Raw genomic sequence first — 25225 nt, 5'->3', positions numbered from 1 at the left:
CTCTTGGACATAATGTCTGCAAACAGCTTATAATCGTTGTTCAATAAAGAAATTGGTCTATAATTTCTGACTTCTAATCCATCCGCTCCTGGTTTTGGAATCAATGTAATATACGCTTCCTTCCATGTGTTTGGGATCTTTCCTCCTGCAAGAATATCATTCATCACTTCTTCTAAAATCGGTATCAGCTGTCCGTTTAAAACTTTATAATATTTTGCTGATAATCCATCTGGTCCTGGGGCTTTTCCTACTTTCATTCTCGATATTGCCTGGTGTACTTCTTGCCTTGTTATCCTATTATTGAGTTTCTTTCTTTCCTCTTCTGGGATTTGTTTCAATCCATGTTTGCTTAAATAATCACTGATCTTCTTCTCCTCTTCTTTCTTTTTACAATACAACTCTTTGTAAAACTTTTGAAAGGCTTTCTTTATTTCCTTTGGCTCCTCAGTCACTTTTCCTTCCATATTTATCTTCACTATCATATTTTGATTTTGACGTTTCCTTAATTGCCATGCCAATAATTTTCCTGTTTTGTTCGCTGATTCAAAATTTTTTTGTCTCATCTGCTTTATTTTCCATTCTATCTCCTGACTGATCAACATAGAGAATTGTGTCTGTAACATCTTTATGTTATGTTTGATTTGTTGATTCTCTGGTTTATCTATCAGGTTTTTCTCATTTTCCATGAGGCACTTCAGGATTTCCTCCTTCTTCTTTTCTTTCTTTCGTTTCAGGAAACTGTTTTGCTGTATTAGAAAGCCTCTCATTACTGCTTTACTTGCATCCCATACCATATCAAGTCCAGTGTCTTTATGTAGATTCCAATGAAAATAATCTTTCAGGTGAGCATGCTCTCAATGGCACAGCGATGGAAGGCAAGCAGCAACTTTTGTGGAAGATGATTTTTCCTTAAAATTCTCAAAAAATACAGGGAGCGTTGCTGGTATAATGGTAGAACTTAGGGGAGAGGCCGAAATCTACATGAGTTTGTGACATACAGAACAAGTGTTTATCATTAGATGTGTCTCTAAGGCAGGGAATGCCTTAGCAGCCATAGTTCCTCTCTGGCCCTTCCCTTTGCTATCTTCCCACACCTGGAGCCCAAGCATCAAGTAGCAGAGAGGGTGGAACCACATTTCCTTCTTTACAGGTGATAATTCTAGCAGGGCAGCTATGTTAGACCCTTATAGAAAATGAAAGTGTCACCTTTAGAACTCACTGTTGACAATTCTTTCATAATACTAGAACTTGGGGCCATCCAACGAAGCTGAATGTTGAAAAGAATCGGGACAGACAAAAGAAAGTCCTTCAGAGGAAAAAAAGCGAGGTCCCAACTAAAGAATGGCAACTTAAACTGATGGAATATGTGCAGCTTGCGGACCTAACATATAGAATAAGAGAACAAGAAGAACATAGGTTTAAAGAAGATTGGAAAATGTTTATTGAATATATGGGGGGAAATTGTGTGCACTTGAAAGTGTTAGCTGCATTAAGATGAATTCAACAGTGTAAATAAGTTTTGATGGATGTAATAATGGAATACTGAATGGTTTAGTTTATGTAAAATATGCAGAGATTTATGTTATGCAAAATGAACCATGGAAAGAGAAGAAGGAAAGTCATTGATATTTCAAGGCTGTTATATGAATATTCTAAATTGTAAAACGGAACATTTAATAAAAAAGTGTGTGTGTGTGTGTCCTTCTTTGCACAGTGAACTAAACCACAGAATTCGCTCCCTCTAGAAGTAGCAATGGCCACCAATTTGGATGGTTTTAAGAAGGGATTTGACAAATGTGTAGAGAGACAGCTATCAATGGCTATTAGCCACAAGACATTTTGGCACCTGAGGTAAACCACAAAATAGTGCCCCCTCCCTGCCAAGGAAGAAGGAGTGAGTGAATATCTACATCAGGAACAAAATGGAAATAAATATCTCTCTATCTCTATCAGCCCTGTGAATCCAGCCACCTGAGGTGGTCACCTCACTTTGCCTCATCCCTGGGACTCCCTCCACTGTCAGAGGCTGTAGGGTTAGGTTGCTGGGAACCATGAGTATGGAGCACGCTGTTACACTAACATCCTGATTGTGGATTTCTCATAGGCATCTGGTTGGCCACTGTGAGAGCAGGATGCTGGACTGTGTGGGCCTATGACCTGACCCAGAAGGGTTCTTCTTATATTCTTATATTAATTTAGTACTTCATGCATCTGGATGTCTCCAAACCGTCCCTATTTTGCAGTAGGGATTCAAGAACATACCATAAATTTAGGTTTGAGCAATTAAAGTGTGCTGTTGCCCTAGTGCAACAAATCCACTTTTAAAAAGAAGCAGGCTTTTCATGGTTAATACTGATGGGGAAAGTATGGAATGAATGAACAATTAACAGGAAGGCAAATAAACACTCCACAAAAATGAATGCAGGATGAATGCTCACTGTCATACAACTACCCAGTAAACAAATCAGAATAAATGCTGAACGAACGCAAAATATACCAGTAGTTTAACCTCTGCATAAGCTTTGTGGAAGCAAATCAGGATGAATGCTCAATAAACAGGTTGTCTGGAGGAGTCCTGAATCCATGTCAGTTTATTCCACAATAAATCCTTTCGATGTTAGGATGCCACAATCTTTTTCAGGTGAATTTAAGGTTAAGGCTCGCTGCAACCTGGCAGCCCTCCCCAGAGGGACCACAATCAAATGCAAGACTTTTGAACGGAAATCTTCCTGGGGCGGGCGGGCGGGGGGGAATAATTATAGGCAAGATGTGGCAGATCAACTCTTGCACTTTGGAATGTGCAATGCCCGTGGATTTCAACATATCCAAACCTTTTTATGTGGCTCCACAGATTCTTCTTTTTCTTCCTATTGGTTACGACTGTAATTGTCTCACAGCAGAAGGGAAACCTAAGAGTCCAGTTATACAAGAGGAAGTAGGTCTGGATTCCCATCACCTGAACACAGGTGGGGAACTAAGCAATGTGTGTAGGTCAGGGTAGATTGCAAGCCCAACTTTCCTTCTGAGTTTCAAGGTCAGTAGCACATTTTTTTTACAGCTAATAAAAGCAGCCACAAGAGCTTATTTGTGCTGCCGCACCTCTCCTAATCTGGCTTGCTTCCCCCACCTCCCTCACCCATGCTGAAGTAAGATTCAAGTACCTGTCTGTCAGCTTCCGTATGTAAAATTAATAGGAAACACCATCTTGTCTTTCATCTCAGGCAGGTCTTGGACCAGCCCTGGAAAAGAGAGAGGAACTGCAGATGGGAGAAAGGTTTAAAGTGACTCCAGAGGAACATTTCTGTGTGAACTGGCCTTTAGGAGCCAAGTGATATAAAATGTTCCAGATGGTGATTGGTCTTTTGCTTCTGATTACAGCCAGAGAATGGACAGAGAAACCTCCCTATATTGTTAATGTTGCAATGATTTCCCACAAATAAATGAATCAGCAATATTCAGAGCTGTGCCATAGAATCTTAAAACTGTCTTTCCTCCAGATACAGCCCGATTTTCACTATACTGTACAGCTAAAGCATAATAGCTGATCTCTGATTTTAAGATATTTATATTGTTTTGTTTTGTGTATTATTGTTGTAAACTGCTCTGATATTTTGTGTCTCTCTAGTGTGTGTGTGTCTGTGTGTGTGTGTGATTATGATACCAGGTTTCATAAAAAGTGATTGAACGATGTGTGGCAGTTCCATCCTCATTTTCTCACACTCACAATGGGTAAAATAACACTTTTGCATAAGGGAGGATTTTTATGAAATCTCAGTTTGTATATGGAAATCACTTAGATAGCAAGTTGGGTGTTTGAGCAAACCTCCTGTTTGCTGTAGTCAAAAAGGCAAAATGCTTTTACATGCTTCCTTTCGATGCAGTTTGCTCTTCTCTGTTTAGTCACCGCAATGTGTTCTGCCAGTGCATAAAACATTGCACTGGAAATATTCCAAGCTACGTTCAGGATGGCTTAGCCATTAGGCCAGATGAGGCAGCGTGCCTCAGATGGTAGATGATTTTAAAGGGCAACAAACTGTCATGAATTCGTTTTCAAATTACATTTTGTAATTACCATGAAAGTCACACAATTAATATGGATTTGAAGGTCTCGTGCAACTTTTCTGTGATCAGGAAGTGATGGGGAAATTCTCTGGAAAGTGTGGGATAACTCTTGCTCTGATGCAACATCATCTAACTTCCCTACAAACAAATCAGGTTGACTCTTGTTAATTAGCTGGCTTTAGTCTAATCTCTGTGCAACGAAATCAGGATGAATGCTTAATAGAAATAGGTTCCCTTAAAGCACACTCAGTTCACACTGCAAAATACGGCTAATTGATAGCTGGGAAAATGCAGTATCACAATAAAAGAAGCACATATGCTAAAACTGGAACAATACAGAGAACAGATACACTGAAACACTTCTGTTTCAGTGTATCTGAAGAAGTGTGCATGCACACGAAAGCTCATACCTACGACAAACTTAGTTGGTCTCTAAGGTGCTACTGGAAGGAATTTTTATTTTGTTTTGTTTCGAATACAGAGAAGATTAACATTGCCCCTGCAGAACAAAAGAAGTAATAATTTGAGTAATAATAATAATAATAATAATAATAATAATAATAATAATAATTTTTATTACTTATATGTCTGGACCCTTGCTACAATGAGCAATGCAGGCATTCATAATGCAAAGGTATACCTATCTGCTCAGAAGTAAATCTCATTAAGTTCAATGGGAGTGACTTCCAGGTCACCGTGGTTATGCTTATTCTGTCTATTAGATATTGTTCATAAACAGGGCCAGCCCAACCATTAGGCAGAGCAAGACAGCTGCCTCGGGCAGCAGATTTTGGGTGTCATGGAAAGACAGCAAATGGTTTGCTGTCTAATTTATTATAACTGTATTTTGCTACCATGCAGGAGGGGTGTTTGTGGGATGTTCTATCTCAGATGCTAACATAACTTGGTTGACCTTAGATACTATGCACCTTGGCTTTGGGTTGGGGAGGGGGGGTCACCATTTCCTATTGTGCCACAGGCAGTGAAATGTCTAGCGGTGACCCTGTCTATATAATTTTGAAAGCAGAATAGAGCGCCATTTTTAAAAAAATCGGTTGTACATCCATGTGGGCCTCCCATACTCTGAAACATCGTTTTAGCTACCATTCTTTAGTGCCATTTGTGAAAAGACTTTGTTTTACCCCAAATAGTTTTCACTGCTAGTGAGATATTTTGGTACCAACAAGCGCCCCCCCCGCCCCGCCCCAAGTTTCCAGGCATACCGGTAGCTGTGCGCGTATTTGTGTTGTGCGGATAATACCACTCCCTTAGCTTTTTAGGGAGGAAATGTTACCAAAACAACAGCTTTGAAAAGGAACTCTGAAATCCTTCAAGCCCTTTTGAAATACTTCATGAATCAACTCTAAAGTTGAGAGGAGGGAAGCAGAAGCTTTTATGAGGAAGTTCATAACAGGAAGCCCTTGCTTGTGGGTTTCTGCAAGGAACAGCCTGCTGATCGACTCCGCCTGCCCACCCCACATTCTCTGGGCTGTTGGCTCCCCAGAGCTCACCTGTTTCTTCTGGAAAGCTGATAATTTGCCATGCAGATCAGCGTCTCTGCTTTCAGCCTGTGGAGCCGTCCTGGTGTTTTCTCTGGCCTATAAAGCATCTCTGGCTCCTGAAGCAACAGAGAGCGTTATGTGAGGAGATCCAGAGAGACAGGAAGGAGGCAGCTGAGAACAAGAGTCCTACGGGTCAGGATCTGAATGCCAAGATGTCAGTGCTTACCCCTATTTTGAGCCCCCCTGAGGTGAAGGAGTACATGTCCAGAGGCGAACGCTTTATCAAGTGGGATGATGTGAGTACCGTGGTTTTTAATTCACCCTGGTTTGGGGCTCCTGGGAAGCAGGAAGTGGAAGGGTTCTAGACATAACTACCCAACTGTGTGTGAGAGTAAATCTCTCCTTCTGTGGTTGAGGGCAATAAATGAATGTTTGCATGTGGTAAGATTTAGGGGGAAGCAATGAGTGATGAGTAAAAAAGAGGAAAGCTATGCAAAATAATTATAAAGTTGTGGTGCACCCACTCCTGCATTTTTATTGTGCATGTGAGATATTATTATTATTATTATTATTATTATTATTATTATTATTATTATAATATTCCACCACTGCTATGAAGTGTGGAGGAATAGTATGTATCTATCATCTATCTATCTATCTATCTATCTATATCTATCTATCTATCTATCTATCTATCTATCTATCTATCCATCTATCTATCTATCATCCTCTTCTTCATTTAATATCTATCATCTTCTTCATTCTTCAAGCTTAACCTGTTGAATACCCAAAGTAAAACATATATCAAATAAATAACTATAATAATAACAGCATCGAACAAAGAGCAACAAGCCATGTTCATACGAAAGAGCTGGTCCCCAGCCAGTCGAAACAAATTTAAGTTTTGACAGTTCTGTAAATAACAAATGATAAAGGTGAATCTGCCCTGGGAAGAATCACATTAAAGAGGCCGCGGTTCTGCAAGTTCATCCAATTATCTGTGAGATCTTTCAAAAATAAGTCAACCACAGTCTTCGTATACGCTGTGTTATCTGGCACAAATGACAAATTCACCGAGTTGATCTATGATTAATATCTGTCTTTGAATGAATAGGAAACAACTGCATGTTTCAAATGATGTGTCTGAAGAATATTGGCAAATGCAGAGGCCAGTGTGGTTCTTCCACAGGTCTATGTGGCTCTGCAGCATCTCATAACCTTTGTGCAGAAAGCGACATGATGTGGGGATGTCATTGTGCCACTTTATGTGCAGTAAGCCATAGCATGCTTTGGTGGTGTCCTCAAACTATGAAAGGTCTTTAAAAGAGGGTTAGACAAATTCATGGAGGAGAAGGCAATCAATGGGTTTCCACTATCAAAGGCAGTATACCTCTCTGAATACCAGTTGTTGGAATCGCTGGTGGGGAGAGTTATCTTGTGGCCACATCCAGCTTACATGCTTCCAACAGGCATCTGGTCGGCCACTGTAAGAACAGGATGCTGCACTAGACAGACCACTGGCTTCTTCCAGCAGGCTCATCTTCCGTCCTTTTTGAGGCCTCCAGTTTGGCACTGGGGTGATTGCATCATTAACCTGTGTTTCCAAGTAGTGCTTTAGAGCAGGGTTAGTGAACCTCAGTTCCAGGGGCCAAATGTGGCCCTGCAGCCATCTGTTTTTGGCCCTTAGGTCTCTCACCAGCTAGCCCCACAACCTTCACTGGACCTACTGCGCACTCCAAGTGTTTGGAATGTGTCCTTAAACTCTAACAATGCCTCTTGCTTATCTGGATAGAAAATACAGAGAGGTGCGTGAGAACGTGTAGAAATGTACAGAGGCAAAGTTTACATCCATCGCTCGACACCCTTTTGCCTCTGGTCCCACCCACCATTATCACGTGGCTCTCTGGAGGAAGGAAAGAAGGAAATGTGGCCCTTGGGCTGAAAATGCTTCCCTGCCCCTGCTTTTAGGGCTTCAGCTGTATGGAATATTGTTCTGCGTTGGTGACGATATTCATTCCCTGTGTTGGAATTCAGGTCAAACCAGAAAAATGTTTCCCATTGTTGATGCCCAAATGCACTCCTTCCTGTTTTGTTTTGGTGTTTGTTTGTTTTTTGTTTTTTTTAAAAAAACTGGTATAGATTATATGGATTCACGTATGTTAATTAAGGAGATACCTTTGGATGAAGTTAACTAATTATAGAGGGCAAAAAAAAAGTTATTGAGTACCTTTATATTATCATTGCTCTTGAATTCTCAAGCAGAAGTTTCTTATTGACAATGTAATATCCCAAGCCACTAGCTGTTTCAATGTGGGTGGCAAAATCCACAGGCAGGAGTGTAGCACACAATGGCTGTGCTAGTCGATAGTTTTTCCTTCAGCAGCCTTTCCCCTTCTCCAACTCGGATGCTAAAGTGCTGAATCAGTCATGGAGGAATCTATCACCTGGCTGCCCCTTCAGGTAACAACTGTGTCGGTTGTTACTGTCAACTGACTCAGCAGCCACAAGTTTTCTGTAAGTGGAGATGTGTCACTTGGAGATAGACCATGTAACTATGACTTTAATGATGAAACAGAAAGCTCTTAAGGGCAGGCTTCATCATGGTCTTCATTCTGTGCGGTGCGATGCTGCTCAGTACATCTGAGTGTCATAGATACTTTAAGAACTAAAACCAGCTCAGAGTCTTGGATGATGCAGAACAAGGTTGATCACACAAAACAAGGCCGGCACACCTGTCACCTCTATCATATTAATTTCCACTCCTTCCCCATTTCCAAATCAAGGTGTTTGCTGTCAAAGACATCCAAATGCGGACTGAGTAGTTAGTTTAAACGAATACAATAAAACTGCAAAAACAAAGCAGTAAAACCACAGAAACTCAGAAGCTGCAGCAAATCTACCCCACTAAAAGTCCCATGAATTGGATTAAGACTTCAGGATCTCTTCTTTTATACAAGTGTGACTGCTGCACATTTTTACTTCCACTTTCTTCTCCTGATGCTCTGAGATGAATAAAAGGGAATTGTAGCCAAGGTAGCAGCTGATTCACATCAGAGCATCTGGAGAAGAAAGTGGAAGTCATTATTACACAGTGAAATTAGCAACTAATAAACACCTTTAAAAAATAGACTCTTAAGTTCTGGGATCCAGAACAAACTTTTTCTGAAGTTCTATCCCATGCTTTAAAACCTTCTCCCCCAATCTCTCTCTCTCTCTCTCTCTCTCTCTCTCTCTCTCATGGGGGGAGGAAGGGAAAGGAGAATGTTAGCTGCTCTGAGACTCCTTTGGGTAGTGATAAAGCTGGGTATCAAATCCAAATTCTTCTTCTTCTTCTTCTTCTTCTTCTTCTTCTTCTTCTTCTTCTTCTTCTTCTTCTTCTTCTTCTTCTTCTTCTTCTTCTTTTCTCTCTCTCTCTCTCTCTCTCTCTCTCTCTCTCTCTCTCTCTCTCTCTCAAAAACCAAATAATGAAGAAACTGGGGTGGCAGAATGGGCAGGAATAAGGGCAGCACAAGAATTCCACTCAGTTGTAGAAAAGTTTGTACTGATTTAATGTGGGATACATTCCTCTATTTACCATACAGCAATTCCTAAATATATGTGGATAGAAGTCAACTTAAATGATAAAGTCATCAACATAGCTGCCAAGTTATCCCTTTTTTAAAGGGATTTTCCCTTATGCTGAATAGGCTTTCTCGCGAGAAAAGGGAAAACTTGGCAGCTATGGTCATCAACTTAAATAAAGTCATCATCAACAACAACAGCTAACATGGAGTCACCCAGATGTTGATGGACTCCATCTCCCATCATCCCGCTGGCTGTGGCTGATGGGAGTTGGAGTCCAACAGGTAAAATGTCATCCAGCCCACCTCATGCAGCTATGCAGCTAAAGTGACATTTCCTCTCCCTCACAGATAATGTATATTAGAACACTTAAAGACAGTTTCTGAGCTATTTACTACCTTTGTTGCTTTCTTTTACTATATAACTTGCTTTGATGCACTCGAGTGCAAAAAGTGACTAATAAATACAGATAATAAACCAACCAACCTCCTATTTTTCTGGTTTTGTCAGGATACAGCAAGTGCCTCTCCTGTGATTCTGCGGGTAGACCCAAAGGGCTTTTATCTCTATTGGACTTTGCAGAGTAAGGTAAGCCCTGATCCTCAATCTTTAATTGGAGATGTTGATGTCAAAAGATACCAGAGTCATAGAATCATAGAATTAAAGAGTGTCATCTAGTCCAGTGCTCCCCAACCTTTGTATCGCTGTGGACCAGTCAACGTTTGATAATTTTACTGCGGCCCGCTGAGGGGGGGACGTTGATTGTTTATATTTTATTTAGATTGTTTGATTTAATAATTTTAATTTAATTGTATTTAATGTTCCTTGGGCAGCCCGGTACCAATTGATCCACGGACCGGTACCGGTCCATGGCCCGGGGGTTGAGGACCACTGATCTAGTCCAACCCCCTTCAATGCAGGAATCTCAACTTAAAGCATTCATGACACATGATCATCCAACCTTGGCTTAGAAATCTCTAAGGAAGAAGAGTCCACCATCTTCCGAGGGAGACTGTTCCACTATCAAACAGCTCTTACTGTCAGAAAGTTCTTCCTTAAGTTTAGTTGGAATCTCCTTTCTTGTAACTTGAATCCATTGATTTCAGTTCTCTGGAGCAGGAGAAAACAAGCTTGTTCCTTTAGCCCTTTAGATATTTGAAGATGGCCCCCATATCTCCTGTCAGTCTCCTCTTATCCAGGCTCATGGGTGTAGACAGGGGGGGCAGGAGGGGGCAGCTGCCCCCCCCCTAGAAGCAAAAAAATATTGTATTTTACAGACCATAACCAGCACTTTGCCCCTACAAAAACTTAAGGGGAAAGGACTTTGCTTTAGCAAGAGCAGCTCTCCACTTGCTGGGGGCGGGGGGGGGGGCGGGAACACAGCTGTAACAAAAACACATCAAATAAATAAAGCAAAGTGGCTACCGGTACTTAAGCAGTTAAGACAATGGAGCAGAATATCCCTTCAGGCAAGGTTCACCCTATTCACCCTATTGTTCTTCAGTGGGAGCTGTTAATGAGCATTCAGGGATCGCATTAACAGTTCTATTGGCGATTTAATGAGGGTGCAGAGGATTCAATTTGACTAAGGTGGCCCTGCAAGGCTAAAAGGAAGTGAATAAGAAGGGGGGGCTGTAGCTTTGATAGACACAGTGATGTTTATAAAAAGCAGTGGTGTTCCAGTCTGCCCCTCCTCCTGCATCTGTATACTGTAAATCAGGGGTGGCCACCTCCCAAGAGACTCTGATCTACTCACAGAGTTAAAAACTGGGAGTGATCTACCCCCTTTTGGGTGGTTCAGGTCAAAGCTGTTGAGTTTTTTTAAGGAAGGGGGTTTAGGTCAAACTTGTTGAGCTTCTTTTAGGAGGGAGGGAGGCCCATTTTTGTTTAGGGCTTCAGGTCATAGTTCAGCTTTTTTTAGGGAGGAGGAAAATTTTGGGTGAGCTTTTTTTAGGGGTGCCAGTGATCTAGCAGTGATCTACCACAGACATCCAGTGATCTACTGGTAGATCACAATCTACCTGTTGGACGTGCCTGCTGTAAATCAAGCAGAGAAAAAGCTGCTTACAAGGCTCCTGTTGCTGCAGAGTTCTAGCATCACAGCGTCACCCAGAGGCACCCACAAATGTGAGTTATCCCTCTCTCTATTTCTTCCTTCCTTTCCTCCCTCTTCCATCCTCAATAAAATACTGGGGGGGGGGGGCAGATAAGCCCAACGTAGAAAGCCCATCAACATGGGGGGGGATGACTCTTTAAAATACTGTATTTACCAGTAATTTTTTTTGGGGGGGGGAGGCACCTAGGCCTCTAGGAGTTGGCTGCTATGCCTAGGACAATTCAAGAAAGCAGAATGATGCATATGCTATGGTAATATATCAATAGAATCATGGAATTGTAGTCGGAAGGGACCACAAGGGTCATCTAGTCCAACCCCCTGCAATGCAGGAATTTTTCCCCAATGTGGAGCTTGAACCCACAACATGGTTGAAATATTATGCTGATATGCAGCAACGCCTCGGAGCCGTCATGACTGCGGCCCTGTCTTGCCTTGCCCTTGCCCGCCCTGCCACCCCCTCTCCCATGCCCGACCCTCCCGTCCTCTTGCTGCAGAGTTCCAGCTTCACAGCATCACCCAGAGGCACCCACAAATATGAGGTATCCCTCTCTCTATTATTCCTTCCCTCCCTCCCTCTTCCATCCTTAATAAAATACTGGGGGGGGGCAGATAAGCCCCACATAGAAATCCCATCAAAATGGGGGGGGGTGACTCTTTCAAATACGGTATTTACCAGTAATTGGAGGGGGGAGGCACCTAGGCCTCTAGGATTTGGCTGCTATGCCTAGGAGTAGGACAATTCAAGAAAGCAGAATGATGCATATGCTATGGTAATATATCAATGGAATCATAGAATTGTAGTCGGAAGGGACCACAAGGGTCATCTAGTCCAACCCCCTGCAATGCAGGATTTTCCCAAGGTGGGGCTTGAACCCACAACATGGTTGAAATATTATGCTGATATGCAGCAACGCCTCGGAGCTGTCGTGACTGCGGCTGTGCCTTCCCTCGCCCTCACCCGCCCTGCCACCCCCTCTCGCCTGCCCGACCCTCCCGTCCTCTTACTGCAGAGTTCCAGCATCACAGCATCACCCAGAGGCACCCACAAATATGAGTTATCCCTCTCTCTATTTCTTCCTTCCTTCCCTCCCTCTTCCATACTTAATAAAATACGGGGGGGGGCAGATAAGCCCCACATAGAAAGCCCATCAACATGGGGGGGGGTGACTCTTTAAAATACAGTATTTACCAGTAATTTTTTTTTGGGGGGGGAGGCACCTAGGCCTCTAGGAGATGGCTGCTATGTCTAGGACAATTCAAGAAAGCAGAATGATGCATATGCTATGGCAATATATCAATAGAATCATAGAATTGTAGTCGGAAATGACCACAAGGGTCATCTAGTCCAACCCCCTGCAATGCAGGAATTTTTTCCTAAGGTGGGGCTTGAACCTACAACATGGTTGAAATATTATGCTGATATGCAGCAACGCCTCGGAGCCGTCGTGACTGCGGCCGTGCCTTGCCTCGCCCTCGCCCACCCTGTCACCCCCTCTCGCCTGCCCGACCCTCCCGTCCTCTCCAGCCAAGCAGGGTAGCCGCCGCCGTTGCCAGCCCCAGAAGCACAACGTGGCCGCTGCCGCTGCCGCCACGATGTCGTCAGGCCAGCTGGCCCTGTAGCCCCGCCCACGTTCCCGCTTTGTGGCCCCGCCCCTGAATGACCATGGCTTGCCCCCCCCTAGTTTTGATCCTGGCTACGCCCCTGTCCAGGCTAAATATACCCAGCTCCCTCAACCATTCCTCATAAGACTCAGTTTCCAGACCTTTGATCAACTTGCTTGCCCTCCTCTGCATATGTTCCAACTAGACAGCATCCTTCTTAAATTGTGGTGCCCAGAATTGGACATAGTACTCCAGGTGTGGTCTGACCAAGGCAGAATAGAGTGGTATTGTTACTTCCCTTGACCTGGACACTATACTTCTGTTGATGCAGCCTAGAATACCATTAGCTCCACACACACCCTCTGCATCACACTGGTAACTCATGTTAAGCTTGTATCCTTTTCACACGTACTACTGGCAACCCCATCTTACATTTGTGCAGGTGGTTATTCCTGCCTAAGTGTAGAACCTTTCATTTGTCGCTATTGAAATTCATTTTGTTAGTTTTGGCCTGGTTCTCCAATCTGTAAAGGTAATCTTGGATCCCGACTCTGTCTTCTGCAGCATTAGCTACCCCCTTAGTTTGATATCATCTAAAAATTTGATGAGCACCCCCTGAAATCCTTTATCCATGAAATTTATAAAGCTGTTGAACAACAGCAGGCCCAGGGCTGAACCCTGTGGGACCCCGCTTGTCACTTTTGCCCCCAGGATGATGAGGAACCATTTGGATTTGAGTCTTTGAAGGGCAAAGCACATAGGTCCCATCTATGAAGCTCCCATCTCCTAAATCAGACCATTCAGTCAATCTATCTAACCCAGTCCCAAACATCTTCTCTGACTGATTTTGGGGGCAAACTATGTCTTAAATGCAAATGTGTGAAGCACACAGTCCTCGTGCCTCACCTTTTTCCTGAAGAAAAGCATCTTTGAGAGGAACCCATTGTGAGTGATGAAGCAAGAAGTGGGGAGAGGGTGAAGGTGTGCTTACTTTTTTCTCTGCTGGCTGTAACTTGGTAGTAAAACATCTGCTTTGCATGGACAAGGAAGGTCTCAAGTTCGATCCTCTGCATCTCGAAATAGGACAGGGAGAGACCCCTGTCTGGAACCTGTGAGTCAGTGTAGTGACCCTAGGGTAGATGGACCAACAATCTGACTCTTTGTGAGGCAGCTGCTTGCTATGCAGCTGTGGTTTCCAACTCCTGGTCCATTCATGTGGAGTTCTAAGCAAATGTTTGCACGTATGGTTGTGGGGGGAACAGCTTGGTGGCAGAAGAAAAATGCGAACGATCCCCTTTATTCTAACTCCAGATGGGCTCTTCTTGGAGGCTTCAGAAAAAGCAGCCATAGCATTACACCTATCTTTGTATCATGCAAAGTTTTGAATTTATGACGGAGGTCCCTGACCCAGTTCTGCTCTTTGACATCCTTTTATCTGGAGATACCAGGCACCAAACTTCTGCATGTAAAGAGGGTGTTCTGCTGCTGAGCTCTGGCTCCTCCCAAGCTAGAAGTGCATCAATTACATTTGCTGACTGACCAGCATGTGCATCTGGGGAATTCTGGAGAAAAGCAGTGAGTCAATGGAGAGTAGAAACGAGAAAGCTAACTATTTTATGTATGGAGATGCTTCATGGGAAGTGATGATGGTGATTTTATTCTTAATTGTGCGAGAACACTCTTTTCTCATGCAGTAGTGTTCTAAAATATTAAACATAGCTCATTTTAAAAGCCTATATTAAATGCATGAAGATTTTAAATCTGTTTATTTATAATGGTGTGTTGTTTCACCACATTGGTGTTAGCTGTCCTGGACTCTCTTGGGTGGAAGGGCAGAATAGAAATGCAATAAATAATACCCCCTGCCTGTTGGCCACTTCTTTCTACTTCAGGCAACCTCCAAACTCGCTTTTTCTCTCAACCTTATACATCACCTATGATGTGGCTCTAAGCCTCATAGGAAGCTGACTTATGCCAAGTCAGCTAGAAGCTTTGTCTACCCTGACTGGCAGAAAACTTTCCTATCAGCTGTTACCTGATCATTTCTAACTGGAGGTGCCAAGGATGGAACATGGGTCTTTCTGAGTACAAACCATGTGCTCTTTCATTGAGTCACACTTCCTCACTTGGAAGGGACATCACAGACATTAATTCTGCACTTAACCTTTCTGATGCTCTTAATCTTTTGCTCCTGATTTGCATGGAACTGTACCTGCGCGGGGGTGGGTGGGTAGAAAACACAAAGTACTTGTGCATCCTGTTCTCCAGTATCTCTGTCACGGCTGGAGGTGCTACGTGTTCTTTAGGCACCCTCTTATTCTCAGTTTCTCTTTGACACATCCAATTTAGCTCTTCCAAAGAGCCACTTCCCACTGTCACCTGGCCAAAACCATGTACTTGTTGTTCACTGTTTGTGTAAAAGTTGGGACTTATAGAAGCACTAGGTGGCCTTACATGGAGAGATGCCTTGAAGATCTGAGACTGGGATAGATTTGTCCTGCGGATTTGGCAAAGCAGAGAAAAGAAGGAACATAAGAACATAACAAGGGCCTGCTGGGTTAGGCCAATGTCTCGTGGCATCTAGTATGCTGTTCTCACAGTTGCCAACCAAATGCCTATTGGGAGCTTGGAAACTTGCCATGGGTTCCTGGATATTTGGTATTTGGATACCAAATGGATCATAGAGTTGTTGAGTTGGAAAGGATCATGAGTGCCATCTAGTCCAACCCCCTGCAATGCAGAAATCTCAACTAGATCACACATGACCAGTGACCATTCAACCTCTGCTTTAAAACATCTACCTTCTAAGGGAGACCATTCTACTGTCAAATAGCTCTTACTGTCAGAAAGTTCTTCCGAATGTTTAGACGGAATCTCCTTTCTTGTAACTTGAAGCCCCTGGTCCTGTAACTTGAAGACCTACCCTCTAGAGCAGGAGAAAACAAGCTTGCTCCATCTTCCATGTGACACCCCTTTAGATATTTGAAGATGGCTTTCATATCTCCTCTCAGTCTCATCCATTCCAAACTCCCTCAACCACTCCTCATAAGGCTTGGTTTCCAGACCCTTGATCATCTTGGTCACCCTTCTGTGCACCATTCCCAGCTTGTCAATATCCTTAAACTGTGGCACTCAGAATTGGACACAGTACTCCAGTTGTAGTCTGACTGAGGTAGAATAGCGTGGTACTACTTCTCTTGGAACACAATACTAGCCGAAACCATGGCTTAGATCCTGTGAGCACAGAAGCAGCATGAAGAGGAACAATCAGCTGTAATTCTAGCTCCATACACCAGTGCACTCCACATTTATTCCCAAACCAGTTAGGCTTAACTGTGGCTCCAAGTGATATGCATGAACCAGCCCAGCGTAAGGATGTTTGGTATGTGGAGCAATAATCCATATGAAAAGGAAGACCATCTGTCTCCTCCTCCTCCATGAAAACTGAAAACGCAGTGAGATAGAGCAGGCCGGCAGGCACTGAGCGCCTCTGATCGTTTAGTTCTGCTTTCCAGTTAAGTATGATACTGTGGTTTGGGGCTGCTTCCTTCTCTTAATTACAGGAGTAACTGAAGCTTGAGAATAAGACAATAGCAGTAACTATGCACAGTAGAACCATGTCAGGAGGTTGACAATTTGTCAGATTTCACTTCCTCTTAGAAGACTAGAAGTGGTAGAAATCCAACAGGAGGGATCATTCAGTTTGTAACGTAAGGGCTAACTCTGCTATCAGTAGGTCTGCTAACCAGATAGGGTGGCGGAGGATTTGTTTGGCAACAAGGCAGAGTGGCATGATGTTTGCTGAGTCAGCTCGTGCCCTGATTGGCTATGTAGCCCTGAGGGCGCTATGTACAAGACCTTAACCAGTGTGGTGTAGTGGTTAAGAGCGGTAGACTTGTAATCTGGGGAACCGGGTTCGCGTCTCCGCTCCTCCACATGCAGCTGCTGGGTGACCTTGGGCTAGTCACACTTCTCTGAAGTCTCTCAGCCCCACTCACCTCACAGAGTGTTTGTTGTGGGGGAGGAAGGGAAAGGAGAATGTTAGCCGCTTTGAGACTCCTTTGGGTAGTGATAAAGTGGGATATCAAATCCAAACTACTCTTCTTCTTCTTCTTCTTCTTCTTCTTCTTCTTCTTCTTCTTCTTCTTCTTCTTCTTCTTCTTCTTCTTCCTCTTCCTCTTCCTCTTCCTCTTCCTCTTCCTCTTCCTCTTCCTCTTCTTCTTCTCTAAGAAAGGCAAAGCTTCTCTCTTTCTTTCTCTTCAAACTATACACTGTTTTCATTCAGTTTTGTTCTGCAACGTGTTATCAGGACATTCCTCTCTGAAACCTGTCTGCATTTTTTAAGTGACTTTGCTGACAATAAGAAGATCCCAGGTGGATCAAACGAAACACACATCTAGCCCAGCACCCTCTTTTCCACAGTGGCCAACCAGATGTTTCTAGGGAGCCCACCACAAGGCATGAATGCAATAGCTGTTGCTTCCAAGCAAGTGATATTCAGACATATAATTGCATTTGGACCTGGAAACTCCATTCACTCATCATGGCCAAAACTGATAGTTGCGCCTTCAAATGTTTGTCTAGAATAACATGTCACACTAAATTGAGACAGTTACCTTGTAATCATGTCAAGTCACACCCTTAACATGCTTAACAAACTACAGCACCCAGAATTCTCTGGGGGGAGCCATGAGTGGTATCATAGCGCTTTGAATGTGTGGTGTGAATCTGGCCAGGGTTCTCCACCACACCCAAGGGGAACTGGCTAGCTTAGGGGTGCAGGGCAGGCCAAATGTTGGACACAAAGCTCTGACCTCCTGACACCTGGTTGCTGCTTATTCACGGCTCTGCCAGGTACTAGTTTGCTGCAGTATAGGGACCCTTTGAGTTAGGGGTGAGTTTTCTAGAGAGTGAAGTGGGGCCTCTTGGCATTCTGCTGCTTGTAGTTACTGGCAGATAGCTCACTAATTTGTCAACGGAAGAGATGGGTTTGTCTGAGGGTAGTGATAACTCAGGTGTCTCATTTGCCTGGAAAATCCAATAGTCTTATGATTAGAATACTAAGCAAAATAAACAAATATGGGAGTAGGATGGTGGTTTGTTTAATTTCACACTGGGGAGAGGCCAGTGGCAGGCTGGTTTCCCGCTTGCGAAAAGAGCTTGTAAACAAAGGTGAGCTCAAATGCTGTTGGGTAAGCTAACAAACAGTCCAGTTCCGAAGCCAGTTTTTGTACAGGAGGGGTGACTTTTTGTACAAATGCATAGCAGTATACAAAAAGTTCCGTAAGAATGGTTTATCCATGTAGTTCTCTTGGGGATAAGAATTCTATTCCTATCCTTTTAAAGGTGTTGCCAGAAAGGGTACACGAAAATGTAACATTGACATGTGTTTGTCATCAGATTCCATGGGATCCTGCATCCTGTGAGATGCCAGATTTTGAGTGGTGAAGTTACTGGGCGGTGGGGTGATTAACTTTCCCCTCCCTGTTATTTTCTCTCTCCCAGTTACACACCTCCTGCTGCTTCCCCCTTCTAAGTTTTTCTTCCAGAATGAATGAAGTGAGCAATTTGGAGTGTGGAAATGGCCAGCAGGGAAAGGGTTGCACACACACACCCCTTCTCTGCTCACAAATTGAAGTGGCTTTTAAGCTATTGGTTAACACTTTGGCACGATGAGTTTACTGGCCCTTGGGCTAGTAAGATCCACGCCAAACTCTCGCTTTTTGGAATTTCGCCTTTAGAAATTCTGAAGTATGATCTTACTACAGCAAAAAAGATTATTACCCAAAGATTGGACGATATAGAGATGCAACACAATCTTATGCTTGGTGGGGGGACATGTTCTCTGCGACATTTGGGCGTTAATCCTTCATTTCATGTGCCAGTTTACTTATCATCCCTTCCTATTGCCACTCATCGTTTTGCTTTTATTAAGGCACGTTTTAATGTCTTCCCCTCAAATGTCCTCCTTCACAGATTTTCTAAGGGCCAAGTTTCGGTTTTATGTGCCTGTGATAACTCCTCGATTGAAACCCTGCAGCACATAGTGTTTAGATGTCCTTTATATTGTGCTGTCCGTAAGAATTTATTGCTCCCACTAATTCAAAAACTCCCCGGGCATCTGGAAGATTCTCACCTTGCTTTTTTATTGCAAGACACAAATGCGTTTCTAACTCTACAAATGGCTAAATTTTTAACTTCTGTTTTGACATATAAGAGACAGAATGGATTGTTATAAACCACTTGAAATTCTTTTATTATATCCTTATCTAATTCTGTATACCCTTTAAGCTATTTTACCTTTTAATTGTAAATCAAATTGTACGCGTTTCTGCTCTTGTTTTATTATGTCTATGAGCTTAAAGCTGAAATAAAGTGATTTGGATTTGGAGCTGATGCATCTAATATGCCATTTGGCTTGAATCAGCAAACAAGAATTGTGATATCCTTGGAAATTTGCTTGTCAGCATTTTAAAATACAACCAAGGGAGATTTAGGCTTCTTGAGCTCCCTGCTGTTATACCCCATTATGAAAGTAAAAACAAAACAAAAAAGATCTGCATTGATGCAGATCAGTGGCATATTACATTAAAGCTTCCATCATTTGACTGCTGTTGCTAAGCAGTAACCAGGGAAGGGGGGGGGGGTCATGCCCATGCTGATGGGTGCTAATGCCTCTGACAGCCAGCAGACTTAGAAAGTGTAAGTACAAGAAGGAGAAGAAGACATGCAAAGCTATTGTGTGGGTTACCCTGCTCACTGTATTTGCAGAGTAGCATGAACCAATGACGTCATCACAATGCGTCCTCAGCAGACTAAAGACCTCTGCAGAGGCAAATTCTCCCAGCAAGCTCCTCTTTCAGATAACCTAACACAATGGCTCATAATCCTGCATGGAAAATGCAATGGAGGTTTAAAAATGCAATGGTCAGATTACTGGCTGGGGTTCCGTTTAGATCTCTCATGTTTTAAAACACCTGTATTGGTTGTCAGTTTGTTTAAAAGGGCATACATTAGTATGTGATACTCAAAAGAAGACAGCTAGTGAAAGATCCAGTTGCCATTTGAGTATAATACACAAATGTTTCAGAACCCTGCATTTATCTCGCCAATATTTCCACATAATACTCACGTGAGAGTCGCTGTAGTAGTTAAAGCTAAGAAGAATTCTAATTTTCTGAAAATATACCTTGCATTTTATATACTGTAACAGTTTCCAAACATCAAAGTGATACTGGGCTAGCTGTTATGTTTTGGACATTACCAATTACTGCTTAGTAGTGGTAACATTCTCTGGGCCTGACCCTAATGGAATCTGTTGAAAAATGGGTAATGCTTAATGCATGCTGTTTTGTACATTGAAGATGTGATTAGGCTGCTGAGTAATGGGTTTGTGAAGGCAAGTGCTTTCCTTTCCTTTGCAATTGCTCATGTCTTGAATGTTAATTTCTGATATTTTGCAGGAAATGGAATTTTTGGATATTACAAGCATTCGAGACACTAGGATAGGGAAATTTGCAAAGATTCCCAAGGTGAGTTTGTGGCATAGTGTATAGGATTAGTAATTGTTATCCATGCAGTGCTCATTGGGAGATGCCATTGCAACTTGTTAATTGACTTCTTCCTCTCATATTGACTGAGCTGTTCTTTTCATTTATGGTAGCAAATTGTGTGTTTTGTAACACTGGACTGTATGAAATGTGTGACCAGTGAAACATGTATCCTTCTTTGCACTGCTAAATTTGGGAGTGGACTGTGGGTGCAAAATCTGAAAATGTTCAGGAGAAACTGCTAAACAGTGCCTGTGTAAGAGGTTACAAAATAGGTAAAATCAAATGGGGGGGGGAGTTTAAGTCTGGAATAAATGGGCATGTGTAGGCCCACATTTAAAAGAGAAAGAAAACATTCCCAAGAAAGCTAAAGTTGGTGCAAGCAATATCCAGTGTGCATGGGGTGTTTTTGTCAAAGTCCCACATTAGCAAGACAACATCTCATAGTCCTTGTTTTTAGGGCAGAATTTTACATGGTGAAAAACACAGGATTGCTGCAAAAATATTAGCCCCATGAGAAGTTTGTTCCCTTCCTTTCCATAATATGTGGTGAAACTTACCGGTGGGCTGGCATCAGGAACCAAAGGTGTGAAACATACACATTTCCTGACAAGTATGGTACTGTAAGTTTCACTATAACTTATGGAGGAGACCATCTCTCTCTTTAAAAAGTATGATTATTATTAAAAATCAAACCAAATTACTTAATTTAATACAATTTCTTAAAACCAGGTTTCCCGCTCTTGTTGCAGTCATATGTCCAATATATTCCCCCATAGCTGCTCAGTTCTTATTTAGTCTCCAGTTGACATCCTTCACTTGCCATTAGACCATACTTCCAGCTGTCCTCTTTTTCACCTTACAATCAGCGCCTCATTTCCCTCTTGTAAATATATAATCCATTTCACTTGTAGCCCTTCATGTACATTTTTGTTGCAGACTTGGAGTGCTAAAAGAGTTCAGTTCTTTCTCTCGTTCGTTCACTTCTTTGCAGTGTTTATCTGAGGGGCACAAGGTCACATTCCATTCAGTTCCACTGTTATCAGGCTGTCATGCGAGCTACAGCCATAAATATCTCACAGAGTGAACTCTCCAGACATCTGCCATTAAATTCCCCTCTGGAGTTCTTTCTCAGCACACACTTTCCTAAGAATCACCCTCTCTTCAGCAACTATCCAGTTTCGTTTTTCTTTTCCCCTACTGCATTTCTCCAACAACACCCTGGTCTGGCGGTGGTGATGAATAAAATCCATTCAGCCTTGGTCAAAGGGGGGGGCATAGCAAAACCTTATTAAATGCCTTGTAAAGCATAAATCAAAAGCCCCCCACCCAGGGGCGTATGAAGGGGGCAGGGGGCGGTCCACCGCAGATGCCACCCTGGGGGGGGTGACAAGATGGCCCGCTGCCTCCTCCCAGCTGTAGAGCGGCCGAGGGTATGGGTGCCGCATGTGCGGCGTCCGTACCGACTGCGCTTGCGGGGCAGCCCATACGGATGGCGCTCAAGCAGCAGTCCATACGGGCTGCCATGCATGCGCTGCTGGGCGGTTTGCCACGCCCGGGTGATGGAGAGGCTTCCTCCGCCACTGCCCCTCCCCGTTTTTGAAGAGTCAAACAAAGTAGCAACTACCCATGCCTCTTCATCGTAGGGGAGGACAAGAAATAGAAAGTCCATTGGAAAACCATAACAAAGCACAAAGCTCCTTGTCCTCTCTCTTTCCTTTGAGGCTGTTGTAAGGATTCTCAAGCTTCAGAAAATATTCAAATACCTTCAGAAAACCAGTCCCGGTTATTTCAGCAGCTGATTGATTGCAGCCTCTTAGCATGTGATGCTTAGAGAGCGCCTCTTGATTAATGCCAATTATCTATATTGAAGAGGAACCTTCCACAAATCATGCCGGTAATGGAGGCTTGTCCATGGCAGCAGCACACTCCCAGATCGCTCCTGTTCTGCCTTTCAAGTTGGCAGACACGGGATTGCGCGACACTGCGGGATGCAGTGAACTCCCCACTGAAGAGCATCGAGAGGATTTATGCCTCATTTCCTCTCTTCCCCCTGCCTGAACTTCTCTGCAGCCCCCAGAGGGCTGCGGAGAACAACCGCCATTGATCGTGGGCATGGCCAGAAACAATGGAGGAGACAATCGCAACACAAAGCTGCTATTATTTTCTGACAGCTCTGAGCTTATGGTAGCATCTGATCCTGTTATAGTATTTCTATAAGAAGTTGAATAATCTATGCTGGGATGGGAGCACGTTAAACTTTTCTGTAAACTAGGAATGGGGAACAAGTGACTCCAGATGCTCCTAAATCACATCCGTGTCAGCCAGCACTGAGAAGATAAGAGTTGTAATCCAACAACATCTGGAAGGCCACAGCTTCCCCATCCCTTCTATAAACAGTAGATGAATAAAGTCCTACACTATTCAATGAGTAAAGGGAATTATAATTTTTTAAAAAATGCTATATTGGTTAATGTTTTCTGATTTTCAAGCTGAAACATTCCACTTTGAATTTCAAGCAAAAGGTTGACCCACTTCTTCTTGTTTCAGGCAGGCAACCTGTGCTCCCCTCTGCATTCCTACTTGGAATGTTCATGTTTGTTTATCCTTTGCAGAGCCAGAAACTCCGAGAGGTTTTCAACTTTGATTTCCCAGACAACAATTTCTTTCTCAAGACATTGACTGTGGTTTCTGGTCCTGATATGGTGGATCTCACTTTTCACAATTTTGTTTCCTATAGAGAAAATGTTGGAAAGGTATTGAAAAACTATAAAAGGGGTTGGGTTGGGGCATCATGAAGAGTTCTGAAATTGGCACCAAAGGGAGTGATGGGAAGATGGGCAAACTGTCCACTAGTGACTTACTTTTCAAAGAGTGATCACATGTTATTCACAAAAAGAGCAGTTTATGCTGCCTTGCTCATCAATTATCCTGGAAATTTGCGCAAGCAAAAAAATAAATGGAGCTTCCATGCTGAGTCACAGAAAGCCAGTGCTGGGTTTGGCTATTTGGGTTTTAATCCCTGCCTGGCCATGAAGTTTGCTGGATGCTTTGCAAGACTATTTTCAACTTGAGAAAACAGGAATTGAGAAAATAATGTCTGCTTATTTACCTTCAGCTTTTTGGAGGAAAGACAGAATATAAGTTAATAAATAAACAAACTTTTGTGGAGGTTTTTTTTAACCTAGATGCTCTTTATTTATTATAGACAGGTACCTGTAAGATGTACTGAAGTGCACTTTTTAATTTTGAGAAGGTGGGTCAAACAGGGAAAAGAATAATTTGTTCCACTAAAATCCTGATTTAAAGCTTATATACCAGAAACGAAATATCATTTATTTCAATGGCTGTCTAGCTGGAGGGCATCACTTTAGAAAGGATAACAAGGGCAGAGAACGAACAAGTTCCATGTGGAACTTGGCCATAACACACTTGCTCAGCGCCACTGGAAGTGAGGGTGTTGCACAGTTCATTTCCGAGTCTTTCAATGTGTACACACATCTTGTTTTTTCAGGCTTGGGCAGATGATATCATGGTCATTTCTAGGAACCCCTTTGTATATAATGCTTCCCGCTATTCCTTCCTGGAGAGAATGTAAGTAGTTATCAAATAACTTCATACTGTACTACCAAGTGTTTTTTAATTATTCCTTCAAATAGCATGCTAAAGTGTTGAGTGCCCACAGAAAGGGTGGCCACTGAGAAAGAAGGGATAAGACTTGGGGTGCTTAGGGAAACCCTAAAGTTTGCAAAGTACAAAAAAGTAAGGTGTCAGTGCCTCCCCCCCCCCCCAAAAAAAGCCAGCCCAGTGGGGACAGAGCATGTTCTGTAGTTATGGAATACTGGATGTCAGCTGGGAAAAGGAAAACTGGGGGAGAGGGTTGGATGTCTTGTTTCGGTCCCCTATGTCATATAGTGTCCCAAAGGAGGACGTGGCTAGCTAGGACCTGATCTGGTGGTGATACACTGCAAGCGTGTATCATTCCAACTGTTACACTTCTTTTGTATTTTGATGACATGAAACTAGTCATGTGCTGAGATGAGAGGAATGTACTATAAACAATTCAATCCAGAAAGCTTAAATATGACATCAACAGAAGATTCTTTTTAGCATTGTGATGCTAATTCTCTGGCAAGTTCTACTGACTTGTATTAATCATCTCAATATGAAATGTTGTTGCCTTTGGGTTTAGCTTGGGGTGTCAGTAAACAAGTTGCCCAAATCTCTGTTTCAATTCACTTCACGATTCCCTGTGACGCGTCTGTGGAATTTAATAACTTTTCCAATCAATGTGGAATCGAATTCCAGCTTTAAACCTAACAACAATTCACCTCAGGCTTTTTTTAATGGTTTTCTTACTTTTCCCTATTGTTAAGGCTACCATACTTCCCTTGTTCCGTTTTTTTCCTCTTAGCCAAGGATTGTCTGTTTTGAATGTTTCCACAGACTGGTGAAGCTGAAACTGCAACTTAATAGTGAGGGGAAAATTCCTGTTCGGAAGTGAGTATGACATGTGCCTTGTGCTTCTTTTGACTAATGATGCTGTGTGGCAAACTTGAATGACTGCACTATCTATTAAGGGATCTTCTTGGACAAATGGCTGCCCAGGGGTTCTTTTGAGAGGGGATGCTTAGAGAGGTGCAGTCTGATATACAGTTCAGAGGGCTGAGGTAAAATTTATCATGTTTCAAATCCCAGGACAAATCAAGCTGTTCTACAGCAGTCACTTTATGTTGTGAAACCAGCTTTGCCTCAACTTAATTGTTTATTTATCTGTTTGTTGCATTTTTACTCTGCCTTTCCTCCAACGACCTTAAGGTGGCATAAGCAGT

At 42.9% G+C, this 25225-nt stretch overlaps 1 protein-coding gene across 1 annotated transcript in view; it reads left to right on the top strand.

Annotated features, from left to right (window-relative positions):
- The first annotated feature begins 5496 nt into the window (after positions 1-5496).
- The window catches only part of PLCB2 (phospholipase C beta 2), a 55823-nt gene continuing 36094 nt past the window's right edge, over positions 5497-25225 (top strand). The window contains exons 1-6 of the mRNA XM_035111090.2: positions 5497-5860; positions 9636-9713; positions 20307-20375; positions 23009-23149; positions 23908-23987; positions 24840-24893. Of these exons, the coding sequence (XP_034966981.2) occupies positions 5777-5860; positions 9636-9713; positions 20307-20375; positions 23009-23149; positions 23908-23987; positions 24840-24893 (506 nt within the window). The 5' untranslated portion in view covers positions 5497-5776. The remainder of the gene's footprint in view (positions 5861-9635; positions 9714-20306; positions 20376-23008; positions 23150-23907; positions 23988-24839; positions 24894-25225) is intronic.

The sequence above is a fragment of the Zootoca vivipara genome, chromosome 1, assembly GCF_963506605.1.
Source record: "Zootoca vivipara chromosome 1, rZooViv1.1, whole genome shotgun sequence".
NCBI classification, from domain to species: Eukaryota; Metazoa; Chordata; class Lepidosauria; order Squamata; family Lacertidae; genus Zootoca; species Zootoca vivipara.
Note: the sequence above shows the minus strand (reverse complement) of the source record. Positions and strands in the feature narration are given on the sequence as shown.